The following is a 15,162-nucleotide window of genomic DNA, read 5'->3' on the forward strand; positions in this document are numbered from 1 at the left end:
ATGCTGTGGAACTATTATGCCAGTAACGTCATTGATCTCCGCTAGGTTAAACATGCGAACGGTTTTTGTTTGCTTCCTAGCGCACGTTACCACACTATCATTACTGCTGTGTTTAATCATTAATCCAGGCAGCCCATTTAGTACTTGAGAAGCGGTAATTTATAGTTAGCAACGAGGTCAGAGAACGAACCGTACACAGAACGCCTGCCTCACTGTCGAACATTTGTGAATATCGTGTTTGCTTATTGAGCTACGGTACCATTTGAGATCACGAGCACAGATAGTTGATCACAAGAAACACAAGCCAACGTGACTTGCCTGCCATTTGTTATTCACCGACTCGTGTCGCGTTTGGCGGGCCATCTTTGACCGGCAGGCAAGATGGATATCGAGCAGGCGAAAGACCAGTTCGAGAAGCTGCTCCAGCAAATCGACCCTGCAAAATCGGCAGAGTTCATACTTTGGATACAGAGTAGGTATCTGATGGCAAGTGAGTCGTCAGAATGAAATGTTATGCTAATGTCTTAACGAAAATGGAACTGAAGTTAGTTTTGACAGGATAACTAGAGCCCTCCCCGCTTATTGCGCCCATAATGTTCGGCGTCCTGCCGCGAAATTCATCCGAGCAAACTGTTTTTGCTGGGTTCTATTTCTAAAAATTCGCTTTGTGTAATAGGTAGGCCGGCCAAGTATGTGTTTTATGCTGCGGACAGGTGAAAGAGGCGCGTCACACGGTGCTTTAGCAATCGGTCCCACTTCGTATCGATCTAGGAGGCGCTGCATGTTAATGTTGCTTTGGTATTATGCTCCTGAACACAAGGTAAATTTTTCCATTCCCGAATTTGGTGGTCGCATTTCGGTGGAGGCTCCACGCAAAGAAACGATCGCGCACCGATGTTTCGGCCTAGTTAAATTCGTGTCATCGAAATTAACCAAGACCAAACTAACCTACCGTCGTAGCTTTCAAGCTGTTTTTGGGACATTAATCAATCACTAGATAATAATTAACATTTCATGAACAAATGTGCTGAAGGTATTGGCAGTAATGTGGCGTTTGCTGCCGGCGCCAAACTTGGCAAGCCTCCACAGTTTTCATTATATTAGCTGTATCACGATCGTAAGAGCCTAACGTACCCTACGTACCCTTATTCTTTCAATGTACTTGTTGTTAATGTGTTCAGATTCGCTTGTTTGTGTGGAAGTTAATTTTGCTTGTTCGATTTACAGACTGTGCAGGCCACCAAGTCGCCGAAGCCCACCACAAGATGAGACAGATTGCCGAGTACCTCAGACCCATGGTGCCAGTAAACGCAGTTTTTCCTTCAGAAAGCATACTTGTGCCAAAGAAGGGAGAGGTAAAGCAATATGTATGATTTCTTTTTCCTTTTCTTTTGTGGAATGTGCATTATGCACATATCTTTCTCTCATATGCAGCACCATCAATTTCACTTGGCTCAGCCCCACCTGTTACGTGAGTGTGTCAAGCATAATGGAATTCGGAAGGTCTGTAGATGAAGCCAGGTTGACATTTCAAGATTCTTGCTACTAGGGCATTTGTGCAAATTTGTGAAACATGACAATACCAGGCATGAACTTCCCCCATCGAAGTTTGTTCTAATGTTGTGCAATATTACATGAAGACAAGATTGAATGCCAGTACTGAAAGTTATGAAACACAAACCAAAAAGTCTGTAAGAGGGAAAAATACACGACGATACGACCACAGGATGAAACTGTGGTCATATAATAAAAACATTATGACGGTGCATTCCGTAACAGTTCTTACGCCTGTATTATATTCTCTGCTTGTGTCGCATAAACGTAAATATTTTCATTCCTATTCCTTTTTTCTTTTCTTCCTCCCAAATAGCCGAATATTATTCACACGGGTGGCGCCGGTGGGAGGCACGGGTGGGCTGGAGCTCCTGCATGCAGAATTGCCTGCCCCCCCCCCTTTCTTTGCCCTCTCATGAGCAAGCACAGTTAAAACACAACTTATAAGTTCTGTGCCTCCCTGTTCCCATTAAGGTATGCAACTTTCATCAGTGCTCCCCCTCCCCCAGAAAAAAAAAATCCTGGTTCCGCCCATGTGTGTTCAATGTGGTATCTCGGAATTTGAAATATTTTCAAGAGCCCGAGTTTCTAGTCGTGAAAGAAAAAGTTCAATGAGGCTGTCACATTAAATTGCCTTTGTCTATGCAAAATGAATGCCTTTTGTATTTTTTCCTGCATACTTACTTCACTGACATATGACACATGATGACCTCACGAGTAAGTGGCCTATGTTTAATATCATAATGACTCAGATAAATAACACAGATTACAGAAACAGAACAAAAAGGACAGAGGACAAATTTGTGTACTTGTATTGTATGCCTTTCTCTGTTATTCTTGTTGAGCTTTCAAGTCAGAATGTTGTCAAAACGCCATATGCCATGGTTTCCAAGCGCTGTTTTTAATCATCTCTAATTATTGTGTGTTTTATGGCTTACCAAATTGTGTTCACAATCTATTGGCTACTGAAATGAAAGCTGTGCAACGTATGTGGCAGTTCACCAGTGCAGTTCGAGTTTACCCCACAGAAAAACTAACTTTCGGCTTTACACAACTGGCACCACATATCTTTTATCTTCTAGAATGCAGACTGTGATCCAGCAACGACTGTCCATGTTGATGCATTCCTTTACGACGACGAAGCCATTGACGAGTTGGTTGAGCAAGGAAGACTGAGCCGGAGCTACTGCAAAGCTTGTGGTTCTCACGACACGGCCCCCCTGAGTAAGTGACGTAACAGTGAGTGATGAATCAATACGAGGTCACATATGTTGTGTGCTTTTTGTTTTTTCCCTGCATTGATTGTGCTATCTGGACCAAAAATAACTTCCAGTTGAAATACAGAAGACCATAGGAATGCACAGCCTTCTCCATTATGGGGGGGGGCAACTTTAGCCGCAGCCCCCCACCTCCTGCCCTGGTTGGTCAAGTACATCAAAAAATGAGCTCCACAATGTATGCAAAAATTGCGACAATGTGCTTATCTGACAAAGGCCTGCCATTGGTGCCCGGGTTTTCAGGGTAAAAGCAGCAAGTAAACAGTTCCTTGAATGCAGCATCGTGGGTCCTTGGTCCTTATCGTCGCACTATTACCGTCTGAAAACATGCATAGTCATAACCCTGTGCAAAATGGCATGAAAAGTCTGACTGAGAAAATATATGGAACGGAATCGGCACCTCTTTCAGATGGTTGGGAGGGCACTTCCCTGCCCATCGCCCTCTGTGCTCACATCTATGGATGTATGGCCATGTATGCTGCGTGGTCTTTTAGGGGCGAAGCTCCTTAAGGCGTGGGCTCTGCGTCCCCTGTATGTAGCCACCTCTCCTTTAGTTGTTGCAGTGATCATTAGATGGCGGTACCTGTAGCTGATGATGAAAAGATGCAAGATGTTATAAACTAGACGGCGGTACTTGTAGTTGATGATGAAAGATGCAAGATGTTATAAAATAAGAATGATGTCACATATGGCGCGTGTCAGTGGTGGAAGGCAATCGTTCGATTTAGTGCGGCGACGTACGCTAGGGAGAGCGTTCTAATAAAATCGAGTAGGCAAAATGTACCAAGGATTCATTTTTTACCAGATTTACCTCCAGAGCTTCGCCCACTCATCACCATTCACTTGGTGGATATGGTGGCACTTTTTTTCTTCTATCTAATGGATTTTTCAAAAGTCTGGACTTTTTAAAGTGGACTGCTAATCATAATACAGGGGACTGTCTGTGTAAAAGTGCAAGTTAGTGGGAAGTAGAAAAAAATTTTGCCTTGTTTTTGTCTGTTGCAGCGTTCATTTCGCACTCTGCGTCGGCTCGCAGAGCAGAGTTCATTTTCAGGGAGTTGGTGCCTTACCTGAAGGACAAATCCGTACTTGATGTGGGCTCCAGACTGGGTGTTATGCTCTATGCTGTAAGTGTCGTGTGGAACTGCAGTACTATTTCACTCTGTGCACCTTCATTTTATATCTTTTTTTCTCTATCTGCTTTAACATTCACTGGTGATAGTGACAACCTAACAGCACCATAATATTATAATAAAGCCCAAGTTCTTATTTCTCACAAAGAAAATGTTGATGCATAGGGAGTCCAAACTTAGTACTAAGTCGTTGTTGTGAATGTCCAGAGGAAAAAAAAATATATGTGATATAAATGCGAGACTTGCAGGACAACCTGGGGAGAAAGTCCATACTATTTTAAGAAATTCGGAATGCTTGAGGTGCCTCTGTTCGGTTAATAAATCAAAAGAACAATGTTCTTTTTAAAAAATAGCTCATCGCTTTCTGCCGCAACCTGTAGCAAATGTCTCCAAACAGTGTCGCAATTCTTCCTCGTCATACTTATAGCAGCCATCGCACTACCTTGCTCGGCTGCCGTCATGCTACATTGCCGACAGATGTTCATGACTAAGCACAGGAAGTTTGAAATCTATGACCTCACTTTTATTGCTGAAAAGGCTTTTTAAAACTTTTATACGCACAACTGCTAGCTTCATTTATGCTACAGCTGCCAAAGGCAACAGCAGGTGGAAAAAAAACATTTACCTTACTTCAGTTTTTCTTCATTTTTTTTATTTATCGAGGTTGAGGTTGAAGGGGTCATCATATTTCCCATAAATTTGAATTTTGCTCTGTGATATCGCATTTAGATGATAACACCAAATCTACATGTACAAACTAACTTTGGTTTCACATCAAAATATCTTACAAATCTTTCAAAACCGTGATACTTGTGAAGTGTCATCTGTTTCTCTGCTAGATGCTTCTGGTAGGTTCTCCGCAATTTAGAAAATATGTGCTTTTTAAAAAAGTGTTCCTACTAACTAGCTTTATTTCTTGTCTTGGGCGTAAGTGGCGTGCATGTATATGCATTTATACGTGTGCATAGTCTGCGAAAAATTCCCAAGCCACTATTCCTTGCATTCCTGCAGCGTGTCCTGGGAGCTTTTGACAGACCCTGTACGTTCAGCTGCACTTACGACTTGGGCACATTCACGTACTGGTGCTGTGCTGTACTTCCAGGCCCATGCATTCACTCCAGCGAATCCGATTATTGGTGTTGAGATGAATCCCGACCTGTGCCAAATTCAGGAAACTGCCATCAAGCATTTCCACATGGAAGACAGGATCAAGGCGAGTGTCAGCTAAACCGAGCCCTTGTAATTGTTTTACTGTATTCGTTGTGTGTGTGTTTGTGGGTGAGAGAAAGACGCAACACTTATGAAAGCCATATAGTACCTACTCAAACAGTCAAACTAACTGCACACTAATGCAATATAAGTCAATCACAGTAGTGATGAAAATTTTCGCAATGCTTATTAAAGCAGTGTACTACATGTTTTTAACCAACTACAGACAGTAATTGAGGCTGTAGAGGTATGCACTCCATCCCCCCAAAACCTCGCACAAATAGGGGAGGCGATGGAGGGTTGAGCACATCTCTGCCCACCGTAACTGATCTCTTGCACAGTTTCAATATAGCAAACCCCACATATTACATTCTTGTTCATTTTACTGATTCTCCTCCTGTGATTATTCCTACATTTCAATTTAAAGTAACATCATTGGCTTCACTTACTATTTGCTTGACAACACTCCATTTTTGCTTGCCATGGTGATAATGTGTGAGCCACTTAATCTTTGATTATTACACTAAATAATGTTAAGAATTGTTCTTATTTTTTAATGATTTGGATGACTAAAAAATCACCAGGCCTGCGTGGAATGCACAGCATAGTCACAGCGAAATATTGAAGAGTAACCTTTTTTAAACATTCTTAGTGTAACTGCTACAGGCACACTTGCAGGGCACCCACTGTGCCATAATTTTTGTGTAATATGGAAGCATTCACTATGCCATCCTTTGTCATTCATAGGAGAAGAGTGGTACCCCCTTGAAAGGAATTTTCGTGCAATTTCTTTTATGCTCTGGCTGACGACAAAGAATTATGCCTGAAGCTTTTGTAGTGGGGTTGGAGTTTTGGTTGACCTACTCGTTATGAAATTAATATTGTGTGATGCCTGGTTGTTGCTTTGCTGTTCTAAAACACTTTATTACTTATATTAACGTGATTCCTTTCCCGACGTCAAGCCTGCCTAATGCCAGTTTGCAACGGAGTTTCAAAAACTGGTGTGGCTTTGTTGTATAACACTGGGCTGGCACGCAGGGGACACATGTTAGAATCTCGTTGTGTCCTTGGTGCTTTTTATGCACTAAGTTTTTCTTAACTCTTTCGCTACCACGCGAAAATGGTTTTTTCATGTGTCTCGAGAAGATCGTTGTTGCCAGTTTGAAAAGTACCACCAGCACACATTGCAGCATATCAAACTTTGCAGAATAAAATTCTCTTTTAAAAAAAATACAGATTGTAAAGCAGCAAAAATATTTTAGAATGAATAAAAATGTTGAAAGTAAAATTTTTTGTCGCCAGCTAGTATTGATTGATATGTGGTGACCATGTGATTATGAGAGACGCCATAGTGGAGGGCTCCGGAAATTTCGACCACCTGGGGTTCTTTAACGTGCACCCAAATGTGAGCATACGGGCCTACGACCTTTCCGCCTCCATCGGAAATGCAGCCGCCGCAGCCGGGATTTAATCTCGCAAACTGCGGGCCAGCAGCTTTAACCACTGGACCACCGCGGCGTGGGGTTACCAGCTGGTAAACAGTGGAGTAAAAAAACACCATATATGCAAAAATATTTAAAACAAAGAAAATTCAGAATATACATTTAGTACATAAATGACCCAGCAACAGTGTAAAAATAATTAACGATGTCCGAAATGTTTCTCTTCACAAAGACAAAGAAAATCAGAACCGAGGTGCTGCTTGATTGCTCATGCCTAGTAATGAAGCATTGCACAGTTTTTTGTGAGACACAAGTGTACTTGTACACTCTTCTCAGTAAATTTTTATTGCCTTGCGATAACAGTCTTGAGGTATTTTAATATTTATGAATACCAGCGATGTGAACAATCCCTCTATAAACAAGGTGTCTAATGAACTTCGCTATTTCATCTAGCGTTGCCTCTGAGTCGCCTCACTCCACATAGGTTGGCGTTCCAATATATGCATCTAAGCATATTTCTTTGCATCTTTGCGCATATCCTTATAAAAAAAAAGGACAATATCGCACGAAGTTCTAAAATGTTTCGCACTGTTCTGTGATCAGGGCCAAGATGTGTTCTGGGGTCCTTCTTGCCATTAGGAGAAGCTCTGCAGCCAGCGCCACCACACTGCACCCTTGCGAAGTGTGGACCACGCACGTAACCTGAGTAGCTATAAGATTATGAACGGAGGTCAGAAGCTACATGCACTTGCGGCAGATTAGATAACTTGAGGATGTAAACAAAACAAACCCATGAACATCATCTCCATAAAACTTGAAGCTGAGGTGCTGTCATTCACAAAATATCGGCTCGTTCTCAGTCAATTCAGGTGGAGTCGCAAGACAGTTTCAAGCAGCGCATGTGTTTTGCAGCGCTGATGCGCACCCATGCGCGCCTGACAACCGCGTAATAGGAGCGACTAGTGACACTGGATGTGACCCTGTGTATGATATAATGATACAAGCTAAACCAAAGTGGCTGGAAACTGGCCGTGAGGGCCACCTGCACACTTTATACATGCGGCGGACCTTGGGTAATATTTTTTGTAGCATTGATTTTCCCGGACTTCTAGCAACAGCTTTCTATTGATTATTTAGCTGGCATAAATTTTTGACAATTATTACTGCTCAACTCGAAGCCAACACGTCAATTCAATATTTGCCTTGCAAAGTTGCTTTTCATTACAGAACTTCGATGTTACTGTAGCATAATTACGAGAGGCACGCACTTCTGTCAAATTCGCCAACCTAGTGCATTTTTCAACTACACACGCACATTGGTTCGTGCAAAAGTCTGTAAAATCTGTGTTACCCAAGTCGGCAAATTCAAAAAAATTCTGAAAGTTGAGTGGCTGAACTAACTACTAGAAAGTGCTGGGTGCACGACAAAAACATTTAACATGCCAAAATCAATGACCCAAAAGCGTCGATCACCGGCGATCGATTCGAATAGGTGGGGGTAACGAAAGAGGTAATTAGCACAATAGTGATTACGGACAACTGCAGGGCATGTAGCCCTTGTTGTGATCTCATAAGAGCTTTCGCTGCAGTAAGTGTGCACAGGTTACATCGTCCGTTTTTTCCGTGCAGGTCGTCAATGCAAATGTGCTTGCCATACCTGACCTTGTCGCCAGCTCCGACGTCGTCATCCTCAACAATGTGTTTGAGTTCTTCACGCCCGAGCAAGAACAGGTGGCCCTGTGGCAGTTTCTGAGGCGCACCATCAAGAAGGGAGCCATCCTCGTCACCGTTCCTAGCCTCGAGGACTCTCTCAAGAATCTCCAGGTCAGTGTGCACCAGACATCATGATGCGTTTTTGCATGAAATACTGGTGGCTCCTCGCAGTAATCTCGTACCCTAGCCCGAAATTTAAAACCAGCTTGCCGTGTTTATAGCCGCGTTGCCATACTGATCATATCACTGGTAACTGCTGATTAGTATTGTTAGTACGGCAGCTTTTCTGTCAACAGTCGCCATCTAAGCAGTTGGTTGCCGCAGCCTTGAGAACTGTGCAAGCAGTTTCCATGACTAAAAGCGATTTCTGCTTTTTTGTGGCTTTACCTGAAACGCCATACTATAAATATGCTCCATTTAACAGGCGTTCTGTTTACGGAGAGATAAACAGGGTGCTGAATGCAAGCATGAAATCAATCATATTAAAAATTGTTCTATTTAAGCACCAGTTTTATTTAACCATTTGAGGGTGTATATTTTTTTTCTTTTTTTGCAAAATACATTTCAAAATGGCACATTTTTTATTACTGAATTAAATTCTTCAGGCAAACAGATTTAAGAAAAAGACTGTCTAAAATTTTTCGCCGTGACAAAAAAATTATTTGTGTTGTTACACACGCGTGGTTTATTCGTGAGTAGTAGCAAGATAAATTTTAAAAGATAGCCTATACAACTGTTAAAAAATTGTGTGTTTAAATAAACTCTGTGTAGTTGACAGACATAAAAAAAAATAAGTGCACGAAGTGGAGTTGAGTGGGAGCACTGGGGACAAAAGGTACTTGTGATTCGGTCAACATCGTCTTGCCATTCACGCTTTTGAGATAAATTCTGACTAATTAATAGCATATTCTTAAAATAGTAACTCCTTGTAACGGGCTGACGTTTACTGAATCGTATTGTGATTCGGCAGTCGGGCCGCTATCCAGAGGAATCATCGCTGGACTTTGTTGTGGCAAAGAAACGGTATGCACCTCCATAGCGAAATGAAGCTGCACAGGCGAGGGCAGTGAAGAAAACTACATAGTTGTGAGCTGCCGGGACACACTTGCCTTGGTGACTTAGCAGCTAGGCTGTGTGAGGTGCTGACACCCCCTGTAAAGTTGTTTGCGTTGCATGGCGCACGTGTCTCGCCCAAAAACCGCATTTCGGGGTACAACTACCGGGTGGTAGTAAGTGGCGTTGTGTTCGCAAGCGTTGATCACCACTATCATCATCGTCGTGGTATAGCAGCGGCGGCGAAAAGCCTTGGTGGCAGCGAGCGAGAAATAAGCTGGTTTCTTCTGCGCATGGCAGTTTTCGCGAACAGTTGTCTTTAGCGTGGGTCCCCGGTGCGTGGCACCGCGGGCTGCGCGTCGGGGGCCCTCGTGGTAAGTCAAGCGTTGGCGACACAGCCTTAGGTGTGTCATTGTGTTTTTCGTGTTGTTTAATATTGTGTAAGGATGTCTTGGCATGTTGATCATGATTGGTGGTGTAATAATTCGGCTGACGATATCGTCGTTCTAAAATTAGTTAAATAAATGTATGTTGTTTGGTTTGTACCGACCGCGCCTTCTGTGTTCATTCACTCCAAGAGCGTGGCGGCGCTTGCCGCGTCTATACCCCACAGCTGTTGCATTACTATGTACAATGCTGTTTGATTCCGAGTGATAGCGGCTGTATTTCAGAAGACATTATGCAAATTCTGTCGTGATTTGGTGGTTGCTCTGTACGTTTATGCCATGTTGAAGGCTAAGCATGCTCCACATGTGTCCGCAAGGAACATACTTATCGCCGTTTGGGGAGTGATAGGACATTTTCGTGCGATGTGTTGCACAGCTAGCGAAAATCGGGGCACTATAAAGAAAGTTTGCGGGAAAGTAACCTCAATGTTGTATTTGCTCAATGCAGACAATAAGGAGCTCATTATTCCCGTGCTCCAGCTACTGCTTATGGATAACACCTTGGTAATCTCTGATGTTCTTAGAAAGAAAGTACTGCTAGCAAGCAGCTACAGCAGTGGCCGCGGTACGACTCATACAAAAGTCTTCATCATGGCGCCGCATCAATAGCTTCGTCAAGCTACCAACAAATGGCATCAATTTCACATAAGGTTTATAGGAACCAAATCCAAAACATTACTGCATGTTAAATGCAAGTTCTGAAGCCACAAGTGATCCAAGTTAGTCCACTGTTTGCCGTTTAGCCTTACTTCATAATCGTATTATGGTTTTCACACGTAAACTCCTGCACTTTATTACTATTAGGGGCAAAGCTCCTTAACTCCTTAAATTAAGGTGGACGCTTTTCTGTTAGCTTTGTGTGCCATAGCCACCGGTTACAATGACGATGAAAAGAAAGTGCGTTTCAGACCACACATTCTCTTTCTGCCATCATGGCACAGATCATGCTAGGTATCCACTATGTCCCATGATGATGATCATGATGCAGATGAAGATTATGGTCGCAGACGACTGGTTTGTGCAGTAGATGACATCTCTCTATGCTCTACGATGAGTATCGCATGACTGGAAACAACCAACAACAACCAGGGCATCATGCCCTGAACTGGTATTTCCCAGCTTTGAGCTAGATTCATACCACAACGCAGCCACAATGAAGGTAAAATGCAATTCACAATTCAACACAGCATACCAGTCATGACCAATAAACATTCTATATACGTAACTGTACAACACCGCTTGGCATTTACATGCGTGAGTGGTAAATGTGACAGGTGATTCACAGTAACACCGAATGATCCTACTGCTTCGCTCTTTTATCATCATTCGCTTTGTGGATATGCCTTGATTTTTTTTTTAACCGTCAACTGTATGATTTCACGAAAGCAGTGTCCCTTCCCAGGTACTGTATGCGCCACTACGCTGGAGCTTTGTTACTTGTAAAATGCAATCTTAAATTGTTGATCTTTTCCTTGCACAGTCGATGAGATAGCATTGCCGGTTGCTTCATGCATAAACTTGCCAAAAACTGACCGCAATGGCACGCTTTGCCATCTCTGTCTTTACAGACTGGGATAGTCATATCGGAGTGGGTCAAACAGCGCTACGTCACTGATCCCCTGGCCTACAGCTTTGTCCTGGACCATGAGGAGCTGACCGAACTGTGCAGCTACGAAGTTCTGTGATTTGCTTGCTGTGTCCTTCTCGCAAAACTTGTTCAGTCAAGTCATGCATTGTTTTTATCTGTCAGTTATGATGCGTCGGGCAAAAAAGTGCCCTCTTATTGCGTCTAGTGGGCTAGAGCAGTTTATACTCAAGTTCAGCGAATTCGGAAGTGCAAGAACATACTACTTAGGGGCGGAGCTACTTAAAGTGGCAGCCATTCATTCCTAGTCGTAGCACGTAATTTGTCTTACGCTTTGACCTGGAAGGTGGTGCCGGCGGGAGATTTCTCCTGTGCATTGTTGAACAATAAAACATTCGCAGCGTACACGTTAGCTAAAAATTGAATTCTCCTGTCTCTCATTCCCCATCAGCAGCTATCAGCATGTACATTGAGCACCATCTGACAAGAAAGAGATGCTACGTTGTACTTGCCGGACGTAACCTCCTTGGTTTTAGAAACGTTTAGCGAGTATTGGGCCGCAGTGCCATGAATACAGCGAACTAGTATATACCATGAACTCGAGGGGGCTAAAGGTGGGAAGTAGACATGAAGTGCAAGCTGTAAGAAAGTGTGCCTTTGCCACCTCTCGTTTAGTCCTTGGAGTGTCCGCTGGATGGCGGTGCTTCTATATGCGGAATATATGATGAAAAGATGCGAGATGATGGTACTTGGAGTGTTGACTAGATGGACAAATAGACACACAGACAGATACATGGACAGACGCACGGGTGGACGCATGGATGGACGTGCGGACGCACAGACGGGCGGATGGAAGGTCACACAGACGGACGCATGGACGGGCGGACAGATGCTTCGCCCCACTCTCCATCATTCACCCCGTGGATATGCTGCCATTTTTTTTTCATGAATGTTCCACATTTTTGTGAGAGTTATTTCTTTTTGTTGGGAGTTTATTAGTAATAGTTCACAATGCACTGAGTGAGATTTGTTTCATTCGGTTGTGATATCCTGCTACACTTTATAGTCTATATCATCTTTTTTTCGCAACAATATATTTTAGGCTGGTGTTCTTGAATAGGTTTCGGCTTGAAGCTGTTACGCGATTCCATCCTGTGCTGAAAGAAGAAGTTTTATGGAAGCAACTAATTTGAACACTATGATGGTGAGTGCTCGAGACTGTCACCTTTAATTATCGCATATCTAAGTGGAGTCCAAGATAATCTAAAAATACCGCACCAGTTTCCTTCCTTCATACACAGGGTTATCAATAAAATTATCTGAAAAATGGACGGCAGGACAATTTATCAATTAGCATTAGCTGAAACAGTGTGGGAGCAAACTCTACATTGTATAAATTCTAGTCTCATACTTCCCTTTCAAGGATTGTTAAAGGGACTCTAAAGTCAAATAACAATTTACCTCAGAGCGAAAGCTCGATGTATCACAATATCTAAAACAGCAATATTATCAACAACAGTGCTCTGCTTACTGAGAAATTAAGAAAACAAAAACATGCGCCGCAGTAGGACATTCTCAAAATGATCCCGATAACATCATATGGATGGCGTACAAATAATGACTAGTTATCGAACTAGCTGCACTAAATAAAGAACCTTCCGTGCATCAAAAGACGCAATAAAATGCTGCTTGTTCGTTTCTGTTATATTGTTACGGAAAAGAAGAGACGCCGTAACGACGAGGCTGGGGATTAGATATATTCCAAACCAGCGGTAATGGCGTGCCTGGTTCACCAGCGATCGAGCGGAAACAACCCTTCGTCTTCCTCGTCAGGCACACACGCGCGTCGCCCCCTAGAATATCAGTATACATGCATGTAGCATAACCCCCGGCGGCGCAAGCGCCGTCTCGGCGCATTTAGATGTCAACGTCACTAGGAGAGTTGTAGGGCTTCAAGCGCGCAACATGTACAATATCGGTAGCCTGTTGGGCACATGAAGACAATGGGGTGGCAGGACCAATTTCATATGTTACAGGCGTAACCACACGGAGGACACGGTATGGGCCTGTGTAGCGAGCAAGCAGTTTTTCTGACAAGCCGACTTGACGGGTCGGAGACCAGAGCAGTACCAAAGAACCGGGTGGAAAGTGTACGTCGCGGTGTCGTTGGTCATACAAGCGCCGTTGCTTCTCTTGAGAGGTAAGAAGGCGAGTACGGGTGATTTCGCGTGCGTGAGGTGTCGGTGTCGGTGTCATGCATAGTGCTCGACTCAGCGACCGGGTAGCGCAACAAGCAGTCTGCGTCCTGATGTAGGCGTCCGGACTTGTACGTCACCGTAAAGGTATACTCTTGGAGTCGCAGAGCCCAGCGCCCGAGCCGGCCAGTAGGATCCTTCAGTGACGTAAGCCAACATAGCGCATGGTGGTCAGTTATCACAGTAAAATTAGTGCCATATAAATATGGACGGAACTTTGAGACTGCCCAAACAAGAGCAAGACATTCACGCTCCGTAATAGAATAGTTGCGCTCAGCAGCTGTGAGGAGGCGGCTAGCGTAGGCGACAACTCGGTCGTGTCCCCGTTGGCGCTGGGCTAACACGGCTCTGATTCCGTGACCACTAGCATCGGTTCGAACTTCCGTCGAAGCGAATGGGTCAAAGTGAGCCAATATGGGTGGAGTCGTCAGTAGCGTGATTAGGTGAGAAAAAGCAGCAGCTTGGTCGGTACCCCACGTAAATGTGACGTCTTTCTTTAGAAGCTCTGTGAGGGGTCGAGCGATGGTTGCGAAATCTTTCACAAACCTTCTAAAATAGGAGCAAAGTCCTACAAAACTCCGGACGTCTTTGGCTGACTGGGGTACAGGAAAACTGGTGACTGCACGAATTTTCTCGGGGTCCGGCTGCACACCAGAGGCGTCGACAAGGTGGCCCAACACTGTAATTTGCCGGCGTCCGAAGCGGCACTTCGACGAGTTCAATTGGAGGCCTGCAGTGCGGAATATGTCGAGAATAGCTGACAAACGCTGAAGGTGGGTCTCAAATGTTGGGGAATATACAACGACATCGTCAAGATAACAAAGACATGTTGACCATTTGAACCCTTGCAGCAGAGAGTCCATCATGCGTTCAAACGTGGCTGGGGCGTTGCATAGCCCAAATGGCATAACCTTGAACTGATATAGGCCGTCTGGAGTTACAAATGCAGTCTTCTCTTGGTCTTTTTCGTCGACAGCAATCTGCCAGTAGCCGGAACGTAGGTCTATTGTGGAAAAGTATTGTGGCGGTTCTTCTAACATTGTTTGAGCGAATAATTAGTAATTATGCATTTAGGAAGAGAAATATGGCGAGTTAGTTGTGGTAGTTGTCGTGCACAAGATATGCGTCCCTGTCTGATCGGCGCTACCCTGACTGACAATCGTCTCTTCGTTAATAATAAATCGTCATACGAAATTTGGTGGAGGTGCTGAGTAGCGACGATCTGACATATTAACAATAATTTTAGGGTGTTTACGTCCCAGAACCACGACGCGACAGGGAGGAACGCCGTGGTCGAGGACTCCGCAAGCTTCGACTGCATGTGGTGATTTACCGGGCACCTAAATCTACATACAATGAAACCCAAGCACTCCCGCTTTTGTCTAAAAATGTTACTGCCGCCATCGGGATTCTATTTCGCGAACAGTAAGACAGCTGTCAGGAACCATAAACACTACACCACAATGGCGAGCTCAAATGAATGCGCGTCCATAAA

General features: G+C 43.9%; 1 protein-coding gene across 4 annotated transcripts; it reads left to right on the forward strand.

Moving 5' to 3' along the window:
- Nucleotides 1-73: 73 nt before the first annotated feature.
- On the forward strand, nt 74-11,837 carry LOC142791223 (uncharacterized). Of its 4 annotated transcripts, none has more exons than XM_075885452.1 (8): nt 74-490; nt 1,228-1,355; nt 1,435-1,503; nt 2,637-2,778; nt 3,837-3,958; nt 5,067-5,177; nt 8,245-8,439; nt 11,396-11,837. In XM_075885452.1, exons 1-8 carry the CDS (start codon nt 382-384, stop codon nt 11,510-11,512), a joined length of 993 nt encoding a protein of 330 aa, XP_075741567.1. In that variant the 5' UTR covers nt 74-381; the 3' UTR covers nt 11,513-11,837. The 4 variants fall into 4 exon arrangements, with proteins under 4 accessions (XP_075741567.1, XP_075741568.1, XP_075741569.1 ...); XM_075885453.1 differs by having other exon boundaries at nt 76-472; XM_075885454.1 differs by lacking the exon at nt 1,435-1,503 and having other exon boundaries at nt 78-490.
- Nucleotides 11,838-15,162: the final 3,325 nt, after the last annotated feature.

This window comes from Rhipicephalus microplus, unplaced genomic scaffold (genome assembly GCF_043290135.1).
Source record: "Rhipicephalus microplus isolate Deutch F79 unplaced genomic scaffold, USDA_Rmic scaffold_152, whole genome shotgun sequence".
Classification (NCBI taxonomy): domain Eukaryota; kingdom Metazoa; phylum Arthropoda; class Arachnida; order Ixodida; family Ixodidae; genus Rhipicephalus; species Rhipicephalus microplus.

Excerpts from the sequence above, each read along its gene's own strand:
- LOC142791223 (XM_075885452.1), top strand. The coding sequence starts at position 382 with ATGGATATCGAGCAGGCGAAAGACCAGTTCGAGAAGCTGCTCCAGCAA. Across the intron at positions 5,178-8,244 it reads ACATGGAAGACAGGATCAAG|GTCGTCAATGCAAATGTGCT; the intron begins GCGAGTGTCAGC and ends TTTTCCGTGCAG. Across the intron at positions 8,440-11,395 it reads ACTCTCTCAAGAATCTCCAG|ACTGGGATAGTCATATCGGA; the intron begins GTCAGTGTGCAC and ends CTGTCTTTACAG.